Source organism: Hippocampus zosterae, chromosome 1 (genome assembly GCF_025434085.1).
Source record: "Hippocampus zosterae strain Florida chromosome 1, ASM2543408v3, whole genome shotgun sequence".
Taxonomy (NCBI): Eukaryota; Metazoa; Chordata; class Actinopteri; order Syngnathiformes; family Syngnathidae; genus Hippocampus; species Hippocampus zosterae.
Genome location: NC_067451.1, coordinates 33839423 through 33861059, shown reverse-complemented (window position 1 = coordinate 33861059; position 21637 = coordinate 33839423). Strand labels below are relative to the sequence as shown.

The following is a 21637-nucleotide window of genomic DNA, read 5'->3' as shown; positions in this document are numbered from 1 at the left end:
ATGAAACACCAAAAAAAAAAAAAAACAAACATATGAGCAACCACACAAAGCAGCAGTTTGAGCAAGGCGATATTTTCTCTCCATGTCAACAGCGCACTACACCGGGACGGCTTCGATAAGAAAGCTCGGCGTGGCTTAATGTGCTTATTTTAGTCGCAGGCAACAATCAAGACAGGAGACAGAGCCGACGTATGTGGAAAGCAAAACGTAGCTAGGTCATTATCTTTTTTGTATTCGTCATCATTCTTGCATTCCTGTCGTTTTCTTCATCTTTGTACAGTCTTCGTTGTCATCGTCTCCTTGCCGTCTTTTCCAGGTTATTCTTCATTGCCATTTTTCGTCATGATCGTCCCCGGTTGTCACTTTTTTTCGTGGTTTCCTTCTTTGTCATCATTTTTGTCTTTTTCCTATTCGATTCTATCGGCGCTGCTGTCGTCATCTTCATCTTTGTCCTCTTCTTCGTCTCTTTCATCCACTTATTCCTTGTTGTCGTCATTTGTCTTTGGTGTTATCTTCTTTATCGTCGGCTCTCCTTGGTCTTCTTATTTTAATTAGCCATAAGATAAATTTGATTTCGCTAAATGTTCCTGTTGGAAGTAGTCATCTCAGACACGAAATATGAAAATAACGATCGATAAAAAAATGTAAAGATTGATACTAACCGTTAGAAGGAAGTTTAGTCTCTCTCTCTTTCTCTGTATGTATATACGCGTGTGTGTGTGTGTGTGTGTGTGTGTGTGTGTGTGTGTGTGTGTGTGTGTGTGTGTGTGTGTGTGTGTGTGTGTGTGTGTGTGTGTACCTGGAATTGTTTAAGACATGACAATTCCTCCCAGGCATTGAATACATTTTTGATTTCGAGTCGACTCGAGTCGAAGATGCAGACGTTTACAAAATATTTCAAAATGATGTCTTACACTTGATTTGCAATTTGGGTTTCGGTGCATCTACGAACGTGACGAGCTAGTCATGACTAGCAGTGTCGCACACGCACATTCATTCAAAAGTATGCTCACGCTGGAATTTGGCCAGGAGCTGTGTACTTTCTGTGGCTGACAGGCCATATTGCCTCAGCGCACATCCGTGCTCTTATGACAGGCAGAAACATAAACAAGCCGTGTGACAGTGAGCTAAATACATTGTTACTGGTTACTGCATTTGGCTCTTCACACTCCTGCTTCTTTGGTCTAGTCCAGGGGTGCCCAAACTTTTTGGATCGAAGATCTACTTTTTGATCAACTAACCTCACGGGATCTACCCTTACCGCCGCGCGCACGCACACACACACACAAATTTAAGATTTACCTGCTTTATTTTATTTTTAAAATATTTTTTTAGTGAAAATGAGACTGATTAGTGTGCAGTGTATATTAACACAAAAAAATATATTACTAACATGTACAAAGACACACAAATGGTTGTTTGTTTTTTTTCTTCTCGACACTCCTCGGATCTACTTAGGACCTGTCTTAGATCTACCGGTAGATCAGGATCTACCGAATGGGCACCCCTGGTCTAGTCCATATGGAGAGGTCCCCCCCCCTCCCCCGCGCCCCCGCCCCACAGATGACTGTATAAACAATCCAATTAATTAAATCATGTTTGTTTTGATGGCCGCAGGTTCTAATCACCATCTACTGGCTGGGTCGGGCTGCCAACAGCTGCACTTTTTACAGCGGGCCAACGTTGGACCTGAGGGAGTTTGAGGGCCTCCTGTCACAGATGCGAAAGGTTTTGATGACTTTCATCATCTCAAACTGTTTTAAAGGTGGCATGTGATGGAAAATTGTGTGAAAATTGTTCGGATTGTGCACAATGTCGATCTCCTTGAAATCCTTGATTTTATTTATGGTACCCGCAGGAGACAACTTAGGGTTTATCCGTCCGCCTTTCATTTAGGTTGTCAAATCAGCTTGAGTTCTACAAAATAAATCACTGCATTACATTAGTGATGATGTTAGTTATTATAACACCAAATTGAGGGTGAACAATAACAAGGAAATTGCGGCACTTTTCTTTATTTTGCGAGACAGGAAAGGCCTTTCCCCCAGCTTCCATTAGCAGCTTGACATTTTTCAAATGCAGACAGATGCAGGGAGGAGCCGGCAAGTTTTTAGAACCTCAAGTTGAAGAGAGAATTAGAGCTGGCGTGGAGGTTTGAATAACGGCACGGTCACAGTGGGATGTTGACAAATCCTCTTCAAAGAAATAATGCTTGACCAGGTAACATTTTATTGTTCAGCAGAATTCTCTCGAACTCCTACCTGACTAAAGGGTATCATTGTAAAATTCTCCTTGATCTGCATTTGTGCTTTCTGTATGCCGGTTGCTACATTCATACTACACGAGATATACCATTTTGTTTGTCTGATAATCACTTCTTTTTAGAATTAGTGCACAACTGCCAGGTCATGATGTAAAATGCCTTCCACCAATCTCCTTGAGGACTTCTGTTCTCAGTTGGCTTTCATGCTGTCTGTTAGCATTGCAACTGTTAGCAATTCATCATTCAACATGAACATCAACGGTTCACTAAGGCCTGATATCTTCCCACATGAACAGAAGGGATCCATCTTTGTTGTTATCTTGCAGAATGTGAGCATTTCTGTCCTTTTGTCTTTGTCCTGGCACGTTTTAGGAGGCGGAGGAGGCAGAGAGCCCCCAACGCAGCATCCGGGATAGCGGCTATATCGATTGTTGGGACTCTGAGCGCAGCGACTCGCTTTCCCCACCCAGGCATTTCCGCGAGGACTCCTTCGACAGCCTGGACTCATTAGGCTCGCGTTCACAACAGACCCCGTCGCCGGACGTCCTGGTGGCCCGCGGCAGCAGTGATGGTACGAACCTATACAACCGGCAAACTTTTGTGTGTTTTATCCAAGTCACAGGCCACTATTGTATATCATTTTCATTTGAGTCGCATGGCTTGACGCAAGTTGACAATTTAAGGACTTGCCTGGCGAAAGCTTTTGAAAGACTCAACTTGACTTACCATTCATGAGTCACAACATGATTTAGAATTGAACATGACGAGACAAGTTTAGCATTTGAATTTTTCATTTTCAAGATGGAGTACTGGAATACAGTGCAGACTTGAGATTTACCGTATTTTCCGCAATAAAAGATGCACTGGATTATGAGGCGCACCTTCAATGAATGGCTATTTTGTAAAAAAAAAAAAAAAAAATCATACATTGGACGCTTCACATTATATGGCGCAATTAACAATGCCTCCACTAGATGGCATTACGCTCCTTCCATTCAACTCGAGAGGCGTCCGTTCAACTTGAGAGGTGTTCATTACCGCCTCTGAAAAATGTAAAATTACTATTATTCTACTGAAATGAAACTATGAAAATGGAAAATAATGCATCAAAACAGAAAATCAATCAGCTGCACAAATCACAAAATAAGTTCTATATCCCCTCTCCAGAATGTATTTTGTGATTTATATATATATAGTCCAACCCTCACTGGAAACGATTCCGACTCATTGCCGGCAATGCGAACCAAACTCTGACATCGGCAGTATAGGGACCGAACAGCCCGTATCAGGGGGCTCGGTACCCCATAGTCCCGAAGCACCCCCCACAGAACCCCCCGAGTGACACGGTCAAATGCCTTCTCCAAGTCCACAAAACACATGTAGACTGGTTGGGCAAGTTCCCAGGTCCCCTCGAGAACCCTGCTAAGGGTGTAGAGCTGGTCCACAGTTCCACGGCCAGGACGAAAACCACACTGCTCCTCCTCAATCTGAGGGTCGACTTCCCAACGGACCCTCCTCTCCAGCACCCCTGAATAGACCTTACCAGGAAGGCTGAGGAGTGTGATCCCTCTGTAGTTGGAACACACCCTCCGGTCCCCCTTTTTAAAAAGAGGGACCACCACCCCGCTCTGCCAATCCAGAGGCACTCTCCCCGATGACCACGCGATGCTGCAGAGGCGTGTCAACCAGGACAGCCCCACATGATCCAGAACCTTGAGGAACTCCGGGCGGATCTCATCCACCCCTAGGGCCTTGCCACCGAGGAGCTTTATAACCACATCGGTGACTTCAACCACAGAGATAGGGGATCCCACCTCAGGATCCCAGTCTCTGCTTCCTCCGAGGAAGGCGTGTTGATGGAGTTGAGTGGAGTGTCCACCAGCGAGTACGAGAGTTCCCGCCATGACAGGCACCAACCAGCTTACGGCCACAACTCAGATTGACCGCCTCAACAATAGAGGCACGGAACATGGTCCACTCGGGCTCAATGTCCCAGAAGTCCAATAACAAAATACCACTCTAGTTCAGGTCGGGGGGGCGGGGGGGGGCGTTCCTCCCAATCACGCCCTTCCAGGTCTCGGTGTCATTGCCCATGTGAGCATTGAAGTCCCCCAGCAGAACAAGGGAGTCCCCAGCAGGAGTACTCTCCAGCACACCCTCCAAGGACTCCAAAAAGGGTGGGTATGCTGAGCTGCTGTTTTGTGCATATGCACAAACAACAGTCAGGACCCGTCCACCCACCCGAAGGCCCAATGTACAGGCACTGAGCCGGGGGGCAATAAGTATGCCCACACCTGCTCTGCGCCTCCCACCGTAAGCAACTCCAGAGTGGAAGAGAGTCCAACCCCTCTCGAGAGAACTGGTACCAGAACCCAGGCTGTGTGTGGAGGCAAGTCCGACTATATCCAGTCGGAACTTCTCTACCTCGCACACCAGCTCGGGCTCCTTCCATGCTAGAGAGGTGACATTCCACGTCCCTAGAGCTAACTTTTGCAGCCGAGGATCAGACCGCCAGGGTCCCCGCCTTGGGCTGCTGCCCAGCTCACATTGCACCATACCCCTTTGGCCCCTCCCATGGGTGGTGAGCCCATGAGAAGCAAACAAACACACATTCGTAATATAGAACAACCAACAAAGTACAACAACAAATGCAAGGATTTCACTTTGAAGCATGTTTTTATCCCATTGTGTAACAAAGGAGGTATCAATAGCTTTTCACATGCATGTTAGCATACAGTAGAACAGCCAAGAGCAACAAAGCTGCTTCAGCTGCTCATGTTAACATCAATAAAACAACAAAGTCGGTCTAAAGAAATGTTTCACACCCACCCTGAGTTCTTCTCTCATGCATGCTCTGCCTCCATAATTCCGCCAACGCATCACAAGACGACCTGCATGCGCCCAACTTAATTGGACAGCAGCCAACTCGCTACCCCCGGAAAATGAATGAGGAGCCAGGTTGAAGACACGTAGCGATAAAATGCAAAGATTTTAAATGTATGTTAACATTTATAAAATGAAATGTTATATAATATTCATTCATTCATTCATCTTCCGTACCGCTTGATCCTCACTCGGGCCGCGGGGGGTGCTGGAGCCCATCCCAGCTGTCTCCGGGCAGTAGGCGGGGGACACCCTGAATCGGTTGCCAGCCAATCGCAGGGCACACATAGACGAACAACCATCCACGCTCACACTCACACCTAGGGACAATTTAGAGTGTTCAATCAGCCTGCCATGCATATTTTTGGAATGTGGGAGGAAACCTGAGCACCCGGAGAAAACCCACGCAGGCCCGGGGAGAACATGCAAACTCCACACAGGGAGGCCGGAGCTGGAATTGAACCCGGTACCTCTGCACTGTGAAGCCGACGTGCTAACCACTGGACTACCGGGCCGCCCGTTATATAATATATATTCCAAAAATAATGAATTCTTTGATATTTTTTTTTTAAACATCCATCCATTTTCCGATCCGCTTATTCTCACAAGGGTCGCGCGGCATCCTGGAGCCTATCCCAGCTGTGTTCGGGCAGTAGGTGTGGGACACCCTGAACCAGTTGCCAGCCAATCCCAGGGCACACACAGACGAACAGCCATCCGCCCTCACACTCACACTCACACCTAGTGACAATTTCGAGTGTTCCATTAACCTGTCACGCATGTTTTCGAAATGTGGGAGGAAACCAGAGTACCCGGAGAAAACCTACACAGCAAGTCCGGAATCAACCCCTGTACCTCTGCACTGTGAGGCCGACGCACTAAGCAGTCGACCACCGGGCTCTCTCACAACAGCAACATTTAGAAAGTATTTGAAATGTTCAAAAATACAAGATGTACATCAAAGTCCTGGATTGACCATACTTTCATCAGAATGGGTGCAGGCTGAGAGGCAGGAGACCCATTTTCCCCTCCCTTGTCCCAACATTTGCATCAAAGCTCCTTCACAATTGGCCTCTGTTACGTGTCCTCACCCTGACGGCAATGAAGAGGCCACAGGATAAAGTTGAATTCAATCTTAGGAAGACATTCGACCTCCTGTGCTGTCACTTGATACAGTGTTTATTAATGAAAGGCTTTGGAAAGAATAAATCCAGAGATGTCATGTTACTATTAGAAAATACTGTGCTGAACTCATCTGATGCCTGATGATCAGGTTGAGTTGAAACATAGTCGATTTGTCTTCGTAGGAAGTTGGTGTTTGATTTGTGCCGTTTCCCTTTTCTTGCCGTGCTCTTTGATGGCACTGGCTCGAATCTGCTCCGGGGTCTGGGCTCTTATAGCAGCGGTACATGTGGTGAACATCTTGTGGAGGAATTTCTGGAGACCTTGAGGAAAGCAGGTATCTCATTACTTGGTGTTTGTGAACATTCAGGCATGTGCTACCGAAGCAGGCATCCCAAGTGAGCACACACCATAGGACTGGTGCCTCTGCTCCATGTTAACGCTGAGGATTATTATGTAACCGAGAGATTTTTTTTTTTTAAACCAAGCAGGGAAAGTCCTGTTGCCAACTAAGTGTCGCCTGGTCTATTTTCATTTTGTAAGATGGAATGTAGGTTGTGACGCCTAGATTCTAATCATTCTTTGGACGAGAGTTTAGGAGATGCAAGTAATAAATGTGATTTATGCCGTCTTGTTGGATTAAATGTCTTCATCCGTCTCAGACACTTGTATTTGGAACGTGTTCACATTTGATTGGTTTAAAAGCGGTATTTGTGATTAATGATTTGTCTTTGAGGTTAGTTGGAGCTATTTATGCATTCTTTGTATTTGCTTATGTGGTGGACATTTTTTTAGATAAGCAGCAAACAAGATTTACTTGCCGGTAATTGTGTAATTTCACACTTGATGGGATGTCCAAGTACTCCACGGCCCAACTATTTTGTATACAAACATTAAAAAGTCAATGTTCCCCTTTGGGCTCTTTGGGGAAAGTTGAAGGGGAAACTAGTGCATTGGTGTTTTGAAAGTACGTGAGAAAAATCTGATGAGTTTGTGCAAACAACACTTGTTTTAAAGTAACTGCTTGTCTGTGTCCAAAATTCACTTTAACTGCACGATTTTGACCGCCTCATGACTAGAGGTGGAAAAAACACTTCCTCTGCTCAAGTCGTATAGATACTTGTGTCAAGACAGACTTTGATGAAAGTAGGAAAATTCATTTGACTCCTTTAAGTATTGACCGGTAATGTGAAAACTTCTCTGCACACAAAATAGTTACATTGTGTTCATGCTGAGAAAAAAAAGGGGGGCGGGTTATGTTTTCATGCCAGATGTTTTTAAGAGCTAGCTATTGCCTTTTTAACTTGTACGCAAGTATTGTGTTCCCGTATCTTTGCTAACATCGTCACCAAAAAATATTACGTTTTGGGACTTTGTTACTTCCCACCGTTGCTCATGACTGTAGTCTCCTTACCCCTACAAGGCCGCGGCAGCGACTCCGAGTCGGACGGCCCACCGTACCGGAAGATCCCGGACATCCACAAGGACGATATGTTGGCCCGCCGCACCTCCGTGAGCGAGCCGCGTACAGCCATGCCCTTCAACCAGTACCTGCCCAACAAGTGCAACCAGAGCGCCTACGTGCCAACGTCCCTGCGCAAGAAGAACGCCGACAAGGACGATGACGAGCACAAAAGCTGGAGTACGGCCACTTCGCCTGTAGGGGGGGACAGACCTTTGAGGTAGGTGCTGCCTCACAGGCTCTCTTGTGATCGTCCCTCGTGATGGCAAAAAATAATTCCTCACCCATTGGCTGAAAACTCACATATTGTGGGGTTTGTTTATGCTCTTTCTAAAATTCTATAAGATGCCCAAAATGGCACCAAAGCCGTGGAGAACATGAAATGCAGACATTGGTGTCAAATGTGTTTATTGAAGTGGTACATCTAGACCAGGGGTCTCAAACTCAACTGGGGGCCTCTGGAGCTAGGGTCAGGTTTCCCCCCCAAAAATTCATTTATTAAAAACGGACACAAACACATAAAACTTCGCTTAGTGCTAGCTCTGTGTTAGCATATTAGCACTCATTTTCCCTGATATTGTGCGTGTGTATAGTCTGTTCTGGCGCTTCGGAGCACCTGGCTCCAGCGACAGCCACACTGGCGTGTTGATTATCGCAGGGGTGTCCAAAGTCGGCTCTCAAGGGCCGCTGTCGTGTCTATTTTCCAGCTCTGCCAGGAGCAACCCACCTGATTCAAATAATCAGGATCGTTCTAATGCTGCCTCAGAGCTGGCTGATGAGCTGATCATCTGAATCAGGTGTGTTGCAACCTGGAGAGCTGGAAAACAGGCAGGACAGTAGCCCTCCAGGCCACGAGGGCTGGATATGCCTGGATTACAATTTTTTTTCCTCCAAACTATACAGCTTTGTCATATAATTACCATAATAGTATAGTTGCCTGTATCGTGTTTGAACAATTTTGGAAAGCAAAAAAAAAACCCAACTTTTTTAGCAAGCTCATTGCTGTTTTCTATTCATATTGTAACAGTAATTACCTTAGCAATTGTGCTACGAGGCTGACGATATTACAATGTTATCCTCATACCTGTTACCGCAATTTCTCCAAATATTTAACGTTGTTCTCATGAAATATTTTTTTCCCTCTTACAACAGCAAATTTCACCCTAAATAATTCATTGGGGACGTCGTAGCGTACCGTGTCTTGATTGACGTTTAAATGTGTATTTAGCAGTAGCAGCGGGTTGTTTACATGCAAACTCCACACAGGGAGGCCGGGGCTGGAATTGAACCCGGTACCTCTGCACTGTGAAGTCGACGTGCTAACCACTGGACTACCGAGCCGCCCACACGAAATACAATGTTAAAGAAACCTTTTTACTTCAATTCAATGAACATTGTGCTGCTCCTCCTGGCACGTGTTCCTTGGCCACACAAGGGCACTAAGATAAAAGACATACAGATATATATGTATAGTATTGTACATGGGGACAGTCGCTGCTCCTCGGTAAGATGCAATAATATTCATCATCCTTCACAGAGGATAAAGAAAATCTATGCCTTTGAGTGTTACATGATTTATGTGTTGCTTCACAGTTTCTGTTCAACATCCATTGCTTAAAAGATAATGCCCCCACAACACCGATGCTATTCATTGGCCCTTCTGTGGAGTTTCCCATCATGTGTGTTAGCATTCAGCTTGCTGAATATCCATAATTGTCTGACACTATTAATCCAAAACTTTATATAGTTATGTTTTGGAAATACATCATAGCAGGCATGGACTAAAACTCTGGTACACACAGAAATGGGAATATGGGACTCTCCATCAGGATGTACGGAAATGAGCTCCGCTTCCTTTACTGAACCTGATCACACCCAATGCCTGAACCGGACAGCTGCACGCTTTTTCCACCCGGCTTTCCTGCCTGACTGCAAAGCTTTTTCAAAGATTAACCGTCAAAAATGATCTTGGGAGAGTGCACAAGTTAACCACAGCCTGACGAAAACCAACAATGGCTGCTTCAATTGAACTTGATTTGAAAGGGGCAGGAGGGTGTGTTTACAAAATAATACCTGCACTTCGACAAATTAGCCGAACAATCGAGAATGTGCTGCCGCTTATCAGAAGCTAGCGCTGGTAGCTAACGCTAATCTGAGCTAACACTTCACCATATTTAATTTCACATTTGATGGTTGGGCAGCCTATTGGTATACACGTCAATTTACCATGTGCGCTCTTCGCGACCTTTGTTTGCTTTGGTTTGTGTTGCTGGTACTTGACAACTGCAGCAGTAGTTTGCTTGCAGAGAAGACCGCCCCCTTGTGATTGTTTGGCACACCATTTTTCAGCCTCTAAATCTGACTCACAAGTCGTTTGGTCTCTACTCGGCAAACATTCAATAATTCACATTTGTGTTTGTCTGTTGTTTGTCTCTCCATGCTGTCATGCGTCCTGCCAGCGTGTCACATGACCTACAGTAAGTCATCCAATTTCCACATGGGAAAATCTACCAGCCATTTTACTGTGTCTGGTGTCGGTCATACGCTCGAGAATGATTGTCACAACGTTATGATTATTATGACGGTATTGACAGTATGAGCAATACAATGTTTAAATCTCAATATAAAATCATCAATTTTCCTTACAAATGCCTAAATTGCATGTTGTCTTAAAAATGTTTTGTGTTTTGGGGCAAATCTTGGAAGGGTTATGAAAACATGACATTACAATCGCCATAGCCTCTGATGATTTCAAACATAATTTAGAGTGATTTTAACATGCTGACTTCCAAAATACACAAAATTGTCCCACACATTTCAAGTAGAAAAAAATAATTTGCGGCTCTTCTTGAACATATTTGGAAGCGATTTCCAAATGTACTGTCATTGCAGTAAAGAAACCTTTCATTAAAAAAATCAGTGTTCTCAGTGGTTTTTAGTCTACCGTGTGATGTTCATTCCCTGATAAAAACACAAAACAACAGGTGGCATGTATGCAGCAACAGCAAAGACGCATCCTTTGCCGCACATTGATTTTTGAATGTCTCTTTCTTTTGTGTCCTCCGCAGGAGTGTGAGCATGATCGACATGCGTGGGGAAGACGACACCGCCACCATCTTGCCACCGCACAGTCACATGCGTCATGAGCTGATGCACAACCAGTACAACCAGATGAAGGAAGAAGACAGTCACTGGCAAGATGTGAGCAGTTGTCATTTATCAGTAGTTTGTTTGTTTTTTTATGTTAGTGTCCGATAGCCTTCAGTATAGGGACACCTGGCACGTAATAAATAAAGCATAACAATTGTCATTCGTGTGCGTCAGGATCTGGCCCGGTGGAAAAATCGTCGGCGCAGCATCTCTCAGGACCTGATCAAGAAGGAGGAAGAGAGGAAGTTGATGGAGCAGCTGATGACTGGAGGGGAGAGCATCTCGCAGAGGAGGAGGAGGAGCATCAAGACCTACCGAGAGATTGTCGAGGACAAGTAGGTCCAACTCAAATGGAGAACATCAGTTTGAGCATACAGTATGTTACCCATTTAAAAATGAATAACTTCAAAACCCTCTCAACTCTTAAAACACAATTTCAAATTAAATGAGGAACATGGCGTATAATAGTAAATCAACCACTAATATGCAATATGGCAAATGGCAGCTAGCCAGTCAGAGGCTAGCAAGCCAGCGGTTAACATAGCAGTCTGAAAGTTTTTTCCTCAATGTTCTGAAAAGAAACACAAATGTCCTTTGTTCACAAAACGTTGGAAAAATAACAAAGGAATCCTATCAAACCAACAGCAGTGGTGGCTAGCTACATAAGCTAATGTAGAAATCTAGATTTTTCTTAGTGTGTCTTGTTACGCAAAGGCTCAGATACATGCATGGCAGGAAATCCAAATGAAAGTTCTCTGTTCACAAATCGTTGTTATAAATCACAGCAAGACTTTGAGCGAACGAGAAGCCAGCGGAACTGTGATTGATCCAGATGTTAGCAGACAGATTCTGGGCTCCGCTATGTGTGGTGGATGTCATCGTATTTCATGTGTAAATATGAAATCGGCATGTAGCGAACCCTCTCAATCATTGGATGCGTTATTATGATCATCACCTTTATTTTTTAAAAGCTGAGTGCAGCACAATTCTTGTGTGTTGGAGGAGGGGAGACTGGTTTGGGGAGGCACGACCGAGCATCATCCCCGAGTGAAGATCATCTTGTAGTTCCTCATAAACGCACTCCGCATGCGCTGATCTATTACATAGGCTAGAGCGAGTCTGTTATTCTTCCGCCATATTGACCGTGTGTCTCTCGTGCACTGAATGTTAAAGGGAGCAATGGGAGCCACTTTGACTGGCCAGGAATCAAGTTGGCTGTGTTCATTACCACAACAGAGCAAACGCCCATTTGTATCTGCGCCCATCTCCAAAAAATACCAAAATGAAAGAAAACTTCACCCATGCGCAGTTACAGTGCACTTTGCATGAGGCATGAAAATAATTTACGGCCAATGGACCTGTCTAAAATGCATGGCAGACAAGCCAAATAAAAAGTCTTTGTTGTTGATACTAATACTGATTGACAGATTCCACTCAAACCATTATTAAAAGGAGCAAATAAGAAGCTCGTGCAACAGTCAACATCTTTCCTATGTGCTCCTTCTCGTCAAACAAATCTGACACAGAAGAGCCAAAGTCATTTTTTATAAACAAGCTGATTACGTCGTTGATCTCCACAGGGAACGTCGCGAGGAGGAGCTGCGGGCAGCTTACCGGAGAGCCAAAACCCCCGAGGAGGCGGCCTTCATCCTCCAGCGTTACGCCCAACGCTTCTCCATTAGCGAAACGGTTATGGAGCGCCTCCAGCTGCCCAAGGTCCTGGATCGCAGCATCTCGGCCGACCCGTCCTTCTCCGGCTTCCCCGTCCCCCTCTCGCCCTCGCCGACCACCTCCGGGCCGTGGGACGCCGACCCCGACAGTCCCCTCAAGTATCTGCGGCAGCAGTCGTCCCCGGCCTCGGCTCCCAGGTTCACATCTACGGTTGAGGCGCAAATCGATGAGTGGCCAAAAGACATGCTGCCCCAAAGGCCACAGATCCGATCGCGCTCATCTGAGCCACCGCCCAACCGGGTACCGTTCCCCAAGCCGCTGCCGTTGCTGACGCCCAAGCCTTACGTTCAGTCCTGGCCTGCTACACCGGAGCCCTGGCCCAGCAAGGTCAGTTTGACGCTCTATTGCATTAGGCCTTCACATTTCAGCATAAATATAAAAAGTGGCCTGAGCTTCATGTAAATCAAAAGACTGAACAGTTTCTGCTTTAGCTAACACCAAACAAAAAGTATTCATACTTGGAGCTATTCACATTCAACATTCCGGGAATCTCGCTGAACTATAAATGTTTTCTCAGAGGAATGGTCCAAAATTCATCGGTGGTTCAGCAGTCGGCAATTGCAGCTTGTGGATCATAGCTGTTGCGCTATATCTTTTATCGTCATAATTCTCATTCAGAGTTTGTTTCGTGTACAATCCACTGAGGACACGGACAAAGAATAGGAATCTAGAGGGCCGAGGGAAGCACTTTAAAACGGTACCTGTGAGCTACGACAGCGAACCGGCTGCAAAAGTGCGTCGCATGCCTCCGTGTCAGGCTGTTGCTCTTCATGGCATGGTAACGTATCGATCGCGGGTGGTTGGTTGATCGAAAAGTCGATCTTCTGTCCAAAATGTTTGGGCACCCCTGATCTAAACCATACTTTTAATTTCACACAAATTCCGACTTTGTTTATCTGTCAGGGCTTTGATGCCATCTTATGGCATTGCAGAAAAATAGGACAAATACACTGTACAATAGTTTTATCCAAAACATGAAGGCAAGGTATTTTTCACATAAAAATGTTGGGCAGTGATTGTCGCGACCGAGCTAAATGTAGCCAAGTGCTTCTCTGGAATGTCTTGTCAGGCGTCCCAGTCCCACTTTGAATGGAGCCTTGTGTTCCCTATTGACTTAAGAAGCTGCCGGAGAACGGCCCTCTCAATGTGAAGTGGGCTCCCCGGTGGACAAAGACGGCCCACACAAGCTGATTGGAGACGGATGAGAAGGTGGAGGTATAGAGGGGGCGAGGACCGGGAGGTGCAGGGTACTCACCTCCAGAAGTTCACTCAAAGCCCCCTCACACTTACTGTAGATTACCAGCGCCTCTTTGTGTCTGAGGTTTGCTTGTTGTTAAATTCTGCATGCATGAGCTCATAGGACACTGGTCCTGCAAGTGAGGTTTTAGCCCGAGTTTTGTTTCTGCTTTAGTTCTCAATAGGGACATCTTGGAATCACTGTTCGATTCTATTCTTGAGATGATTAAGTTGTTTGGGTTTTTTTTGGGGGGGGGGTGAAATATGCCCGAAAACATGAGGATTTTTACAGGTGTGTGTATCTTGTGGAGCAAGACATGAAAATGTCTCAAGGAGCCATGTCCCAACTTGATCAGGAAATCAGCCATTTTAGGTTTTGAAGCAGCCGTGTCAGACGAATTCCAGCGCTTGGAATTTGACAAATTTATCCCAGGTGATTTGTCTTGAGTCCCAAATGGGAAGCAGCAATCCTAGACAGACGGGCTCATATTAGTTTTACGTATTTTGGGTCAGGTGCTGTCGTTTCAAATTAAGGTAAATCTGGATCTGATTCAGATGAGCATCACAGAATTCCACATTACGGTAAAACAATTTCTAATGTCTTAGGGCACTTCCACTGCTGCCAAATTACATGATATCAAGTAGTAATTGTTTGTGCATCTAGATTTTGTTGGGTTTGATCGTGTTTCATTTGAAATTGCTTTGTATACATAGCCGTGTCTCACCAAAGCTCAGCACAGACGTGTCTGCCCTCAACACAGCATCCGTCTCTTCTAGGCTGATGGTTTGCTGCGGGTCAATGGCAACACGAGACCCGACGCCCCTCCCGCCGTGCCCGAGAGCCAAGCAAGGGAGTCCTCCCCCGTTTTCCTACCGTCCTCATCGCCCAAAACCACAGCCCATCACGCAGATGCGGCCGCGGCAGGAGACAGTCCGACGTCCACCAATGTCGAAGCGGCTTCGACTGACATCCAGGACAAGGAAGTCGCTCTGTGTTTAACGCCACCTACTAGGCCTACTTCACTACCAGTGGTAAAACTTATTCCATTACCTTTATCCAAACATTCACACTGCTAGCCGTTTTCAAATGTATGAAAAACAAATCTAATCATGAACTTCAAATACTATTATTAAGTATCCATTAACATTAGGTGTAAATTTAGATTGTTTTGTGTGCCTAGTGTAATGCCTGTGAGCATAGAGTAAGCTGCTCGCACTACAAAGCTCAAATGTATGTGATTTATGGATTTCTCCGGAAGCTATGCAAAGTGACATTTTCTATATATTTATAGATAGATACACAACTATCGACTTGTTTGTTTAGGAGTTGCAGAAGCCAGAGGAGAGTATCGGGTGGAAGACTGGAAACCAGTCGGCGGCTGCACCACTGGAAAAAAAGTGTGAATCAGCGTCACACTTGCAAACATCTGCAGGTCTGAGTCCTACACTACTCGACTGCCCTCATCTGGACACTTGTGGATCTGCCACATTGCAGACATGCAACATTTTTATTTTCGTAAAGCATCTCACATTCTTCTCTCAAAATGGTAGGATGAGGTATCAATGGATCAAGAATTAGAGCACTATTAAACGTCCTCAGACAGTTGTGGTGGAATGGTTCTGTCACATGCAAATGCACGCTACCCTTGTTGTTACCATGATGACTGTGGGTGGAGTGCTACTCAGTGCTGTCATTTTGGCAACTTTGTCACTGCGTTTTGTGACTTTTCCGACCCTCTTGGGAAAAAAAAATAAAAACTGTCTTTTGCAGAAGCCAAACATGAGACTGTACCATCGTGTCAAACAGGGCTTGGCACGCACTCTTTAACCTCACAGGTAAACCATGAAAAGAATCCTTCCTCATTCAACATGTCATCCGTCCATCCTGTTAATAGTCCTGTGAAATCTTTTAGACAAGCATCGACAGTCACCTGGAGATGAACCAGAAGAAAGGGGAGCTTCCCTGTTTTGGACATCAACCGCCAACTACAATAACCGAAGGTTACAAAATACACACACACACACACACGCTCAACCAGCCGCTGTACACCAGTTTTGTCCATTTGACTTCTTGAACCATATATTTCCACGTATTTTGCCACAGGTTTTAAAAACACTACCCGCTCTCCAGTGACAAGCAGCAACCCAAATTTACGCTGGGAGTTCTTTGCAGGTAATTTGGGGATGGGGGACACAATTCAGTTCAATGCGTTACGATATAGAGCTCAGCGCTTCTCAGCGAATGTATTTTTAGTTGCAATTGATGCAAATTGATGTTGATATTCAACACCAGAATCTTCATTCCCGACTCGATTTTTGGCGTTTGTTACATTGCTACTCGAGCTGTCAAACGATTAAAATATTTAATCTAATTAAAAATGCAACTGTCATAATTAACTCAAATCAACTAAAAAAATAATCATGATTACTCACACATTTTTTATCGTTTCTGAATTTCCTTTTACATTTTTTGTCCTATTTTTCCCCCATTTTAATGCTCTCATCAACATTGAATCATAAATCAGTTTTCTACGTGCCAAATGCAAATATTTACTGAAATAACAATTTCGATTTTCAATTTTACATAAACATTTTTCACTTGGTGCAGTTATTCACACATAATCTCTCACACAATATTACTGTCCATCAATAACGGTGAAAAAAATATTTTGTCACACAACAGCTGCTTTAACAGCTTTTTTTATGAAATCAAAACAGAGCAATATAACATTGTAAAGTGCACATCTAAGGTACACTAGTACTCAGCCTATAGTGGATTTAAACCATGGTTGCATACTTCATTTTTCTCAAGTTTGCTTTGAACACAGCAGTCTTTGTTGAAGAATAACGAGACACCGAACACCAGTGTTCATTATGTGCCGCTGTATTGGAAACTGCCGGTCGTACAAACAAGCACACGCACTTCCCCCGTGCTGCAGGGGCAAACCATTCTGAAAGGGGGAGGGGGGGGGTTCACTCCCCCTAACACAGTCAGGCTATGTTGATTGTATTGGTCCTTCTTGCGCGGAAGTCTCTACGGTTTTGTGTAGACCTCATTTCGAATGACTACACTTGGTTCGATGACAACACTGGAGACATTTCACTTTCGCTAGGTCGCTACCACTGTAGCGCACTCTCACTGTCAGACGAACACAGAGAAGCTCCACCCGCTCTATTTACATGGACACAGAACACTGTAACTTCCACACAAAATAGTTCCAAACAAGTAACAATCGTGTCAGTGGCATACATCGTATACCTGTATGATACACAGAGAGAGAAGAACAGGTAACTTTGGTCTTGTCAGTGGAGCAATATGGCAACTTTTGAAAAGTAAACTTTCCATTCATAAACTCTTTAAGTATCCATTTTCGGTGTCTCGCGCTGCCGTGGCTGGCAAAACAGACATGGACGTGGACTTCTGCAGCGCGCTTATTGTTTCGTTTCTGGTATATTTCTAGAGCAACGTAACATCCGCTTGTGACGTGTGCCGCGTTAATCTCGCGAGAAAAATTTTAATCCCGTTAAAATTCATTTAAATTAATGCCAATAAAAACGCACTAAACTGACATCTCTAATTGCTACTATACATTTCCATTCTGCAGATAAGGGGGAGAAGGATCAGCACTGCAACGTGAGTACAATCAATATCTTGAAGAGTGAAGGTTACTTCTGACATGCACATATGTGACTTCCTGCCACCTCTGGTCACCTCTTTCTGTTTCTGTCTTTCTCCTTCAGTAGGAGTGAATTGGCTAGCATTGGACTAGTGCTTTTGTGGTAGACCAATTACTGTCTTCTCTCCATTTTTTTTTCTCTGTACGTGTGATGCCTGGTTGTTTGTGGGTAACCGGCGTGCGCATGACACTTTCTGTGTTTTGGATTTTGTGGATGCACGTGTTATTGATGGGATGGTGGTGGTGGTGCAGGGGGAGAGGGCATCCCGTCAGGTTTCGGTGCCGGTATCGCCTCAGACCAGACGGGCCGACCGCTGGTCCTGGGACCTAGACGAGGAGCGAAAGCGTCAGGAAAGGTGGCAGCAAGAGCAGGAGCGCCTGCTGCAGGTACCGACCGGTACATGGCGAGGTGGCAAGGCAAAGCATGGCGCACGAGGCCACTCCCAGCACTCCCAGGATTCACTCCTCAGTTTTGTTTTTATTTGTGCAAGGGTCACACTGTCAAAAGCTTGCGACTTTCCCCGGCGGTGTGGTCCCCTTATACAGTTTCTCCACCTCTTGGGTGAGATTTGTCGTTTTCAGCATACAGTAGAAGGCCCCGCCCATTTATCAAATGCTCACTAAAGACTTTTGTTCACACTTAAACCTATAAAATGATCCTTTTAGTTTGTTAAAGTTGAAATCAAATTACAGGTGTTTCATTTTATTTTTCAGACTAATAGTCATAGGAGTATTTGACTTATTTAAAAATGTAGTTTTAATCATTTTAACAGTTTGTTTTTTATTTGTATTCGTATACAGTACGTATAAATAAACGTATATGGATTACTTATGTGTGCATTGTTCAAGTTTAGAAAATCTTACAAATTTTAAGTAGATAATAAAAATAAGAAATACTGTATTTCATTACTGCACATAAAATCTATATACCGGTATGTCATTTTATTGATCACGGTTCACGCAGTATTTAAAATGTTTTTTGTGTTACAGTATGCTGCACATCATTGAATTCAGCAGTTTCTTGTCATTTTAATCATGAGTTTATGTCCAATACATAATATGCATAGTTTAATAAAATGACTACCGGTACACCGTTTGCATTTTTCAGGGATTGAAGAGAAAGTATTTTCAATTTCATTCCCCTAAAAAAATTTCATTGATCACTCATTTGTTTGCCTACCGCTGCTTTTAAACCGTGAGACGAGCTTCTGACCTAAATGTGTTACATGTCACAAGGCCGATTAACCACATTCCATTGCACCCTTGAAAGCTTGCAGCCATTTTTATGATCAGAGTGTTTACTTATCGTAACAATCGCTCATCGTAACAACCGCCCATGTCCCGCTGCCACCACCTGAGGGCCGCCTTGTGCAGCACAAGGTGCTGTGTCAAAGCTTGTGCTGGTGGGATGCTGCTGCCTAAATGCCACACCCCTCACCCCCCATCATCCTCTGCAGCTCAGTGCGAAAGGCTTCTGAACTCCGATGATGGATGGATGTCCGTGCGGTGCATCACGTGCTGGTTGTGTTTCATCCCTATAATTGTTTGTCCTGCTCTGTAATTGTCGTCAGGCTTCCAATGCAAGTCCAAATAGGAAAAAAAAATGTCATTACAAAGAGCCACGTTAAATACATTTTTAAATTGACATCTGGCAGTGTCAATCAAAATGGAGCATTTTTCAGAGTGTATGAGGGACGTGAAAGTGTCTTTAATTCGGCTTTCCAATTTGAAGACCTTAAATAGCCTTCAAAATGAGTAAGATGACAACCACTGTTCTGTAATTTCTCACACGCTGACAGACCGAACGTCACGCTGTTGTCGTGTGTCCAAAAACATCTTCAATTTTAAGTCTGCAGGCACCCAGTTTTTTCATCTTTGTAAGAGGCAGACATTTTTTTTAACAGTGAAACAGTTCTCGGAAAACTGCATGTCCAGCTCCTGCCTGCTTCTCCTGTTCTTCCCCCCCCCCCCTTTTTTTTTTACATTCACTCTTGACAAGCCAATCTTCGATGATGTCTAAATCCGTTTTTACACGCCTCCGACATAAATCACAATGTCTTGTCTTGTTTTCCGGTTTGTGTCTGTATGTGGTGTGCTGCCGTGGTAACACAGGAAAAATACCAGCGGGAGCAGGAGAAGCTCAAGGAAGAGTGGGAGAAGGCCCAGAGGGAGGTGGCCCGGGAGGAGAGGCGCTACCATGAAGAGGTGCGAGCATATCTGTACACAATACAATCTCTGGTAGTCTATGGACAGTGGATGTGTATCGGCTGGCCCGGAAGCTCAGCTTTTCTGCATGATGATTGGATGATCTGTCTGAACCTGAATCTCTTTTTGATTGACAGCGAAATGAGCCAATCACCGATCTTTTGGTGTAGGCATCCGTGGGAGCATCTTTAAATTCTCATTCTTTTCTGAGTTGAACTGGAGACTTTGTCTAATTATCTTTGTGACACTCTCTTTGTTGAAAACAACTAGCGACAAATGAATCTTTTATTTCTGGTGGGTTTTATTGTAGTTGTAGGAGACTAGTTAAGTCCCTGGAAAAGGTGCTGTTGGTATGACAGGGTTACAGATCATTTTCATGAAAAGGAACGGAGAGTAGAATTCACATATAAGTAAACGGGCACATTCTATGATGTAGGCCAAAATTGAGCTTCCCCCTCCTTGAGAGACCGGCATCCGCCACTGTTGATAAGATATGCATTTGGGGTGGTCGTGACCAACCTTTAGCAACCTTACAACTTCTTGCAATGGCGCTAGCTAGCTGCAAACCTGTTGCAAACATAAAACTTCGAGGAATATGTCGCTAGCTAGTTGCCATATTCTTCTCATTTGTCAACAAATGGCAGCGTGTCATATGATTTTCTTCAGGTTTTACATTGCGCGAGTGTTTCTTTTTGCAATTACGTGACAGTGGTTACAGAACGTGTCGCAGTTGTAATTGAGTTGTTTCCCTGTGCGTCCATTTTTGTTGCTAACTGCTCCCACATTAACCTCACATCAGGAACGTCTAATATTGGAAGAGACGGTCACACCCCTGACTCCGCCATCGTCTGCCCCTGCCCCGTTGGCTTCCAAAGGCCAGGACACGATCGTGCGCTCACTTGCTGACTGGGAGCGCAAACAGGAGCGCCTGGAAAGACATTCGGTGAACAACTCATGTGTTCATTTGTGAATCATTATTAGTTTGTGTTATTGGGTGTTCTCAAACCTTTTGGGCTCAAGGACCCATTCAAGTGGAGGAATTAAAAAGTTGTCTCGTTATAATCCTATTGAGTTATCTTGCATCTGGAATGTGATCTAAACAAAGCTACGTTCTTGTCTGTTTTCGAGATAAAAAAAGGCTAATGTTGCATTGAGTAATTCATATTTTTAGAGAAATTATTTGCGAATAAAATTGTTGTTTTTGAAAAAGTCATCATCTTTAAAAAACAGTGATGTATTTTGTCTGGATGAAGAGTCATAATCTTTTGGGAACCAAGATAGTTGTCATCTAGAATATTAAAGTCTCATTTAAATGAGGGCCCAGATTCATTTTAATAAGTGAACTTCAAAGTACAACTTCATCCTGGTATTACACCATTTATCATGGAAAATTATTCTAATGGTGCCAATATTTTTGAAAAAAAGAAATTGTGTTCTTCAAGAAATGGGACTTTATTGCCGTTGTAATGCACCTTTAGCACAATTGACTTGATCAAAAGCTAAATTAGGATGGATTAATTGTCCCGAGTGTTAGGTGTACTCTTTTTTAAATGATATCTCATTATTTATTGTAAATTACTTTGAGGGTCCTCAGCCCAATTTTTGGAAACATTTACATTAAGTGATCGATTGACCAGCTAACGATCCTTTATCTCTGATTGGCTCACATAGAAGGAAAGTGCAGAGAAAGTGCAGTGCAGACCGCAAGAGAACGAAAAGACGAGCGACATCAGCGCCACCGACGACAGCTTCAGAACAGCCAAGAGGTTTGTTGACGCATCAAAGCACATGTCAAGAAAACAGAATGATTGCTTCAATAAATATGACATAAAAGGCTATGTTCAGACGATAGGTCTTGTTGCTCAATTAGAGTTTTGGGGGGGGGGGGTTGTTTTTGGTTTTTGTTTT

At 44.2% G+C, this 21637-nt stretch overlaps 1 protein-coding gene across 10 annotated transcripts in view; it reads left to right on the top strand.

Annotated features, from left to right (window-relative positions):
• Window positions 1–21637, top strand: part of LOC127596418 (LIM and calponin homology domains-containing protein 1-like) — a 64250-nt gene that overhangs the window by 36426 nt on the left and 6187 nt on the right. For 5 of the 10 annotated variants that reach the window (XM_052058971.1, XM_052058950.1, XM_052058964.1 and 2 more), the window contains 17 exons: window positions 1618–1728; window positions 2636–2834; window positions 7692–7950; window positions 10190–10207; window positions 10799–10931; window positions 11055–11215; window positions 12461–12938; window positions 14625–14879; window positions 15172–15280; window positions 15619–15683; window positions 15761–15848; window positions 15952–16020; window positions 17453–17481; window positions 17777–17911; window positions 19637–19729; window positions 20529–20672; window positions 21401–21495. In XM_052058971.1, coding sequence (XP_051914931.1) covers window positions 1618–1728; window positions 2636–2834; window positions 7692–7950; window positions 10190–10207; window positions 10799–10931; window positions 11055–11215; window positions 12461–12938; window positions 14625–14879; window positions 15172–15280; window positions 15619–15683; window positions 15761–15848; window positions 15952–16020; window positions 17453–17481; window positions 17777–17911; window positions 19637–19729; window positions 20529–20672; window positions 21401–21495 — 2441 coding nt within the window. Of the gene's footprint in view, window positions 1–1617; window positions 1729–2057; window positions 2221–2635; window positions 2835–7691; window positions 7951–10189; window positions 10208–10798; window positions 10932–11054; window positions 11216–12460; window positions 12939–14624; window positions 14880–15171; window positions 15281–15618; window positions 15684–15760; window positions 15849–15951; window positions 16021–17452; window positions 17482–17776; window positions 17912–19636; window positions 19730–20528; window positions 20673–21400; window positions 21496–21637 lie in introns of those variants that run through there. The other 5 variants (XM_052058961.1, XM_052058988.1, XM_052058996.1 and 2 more) reach the window with 5 other exon arrangements.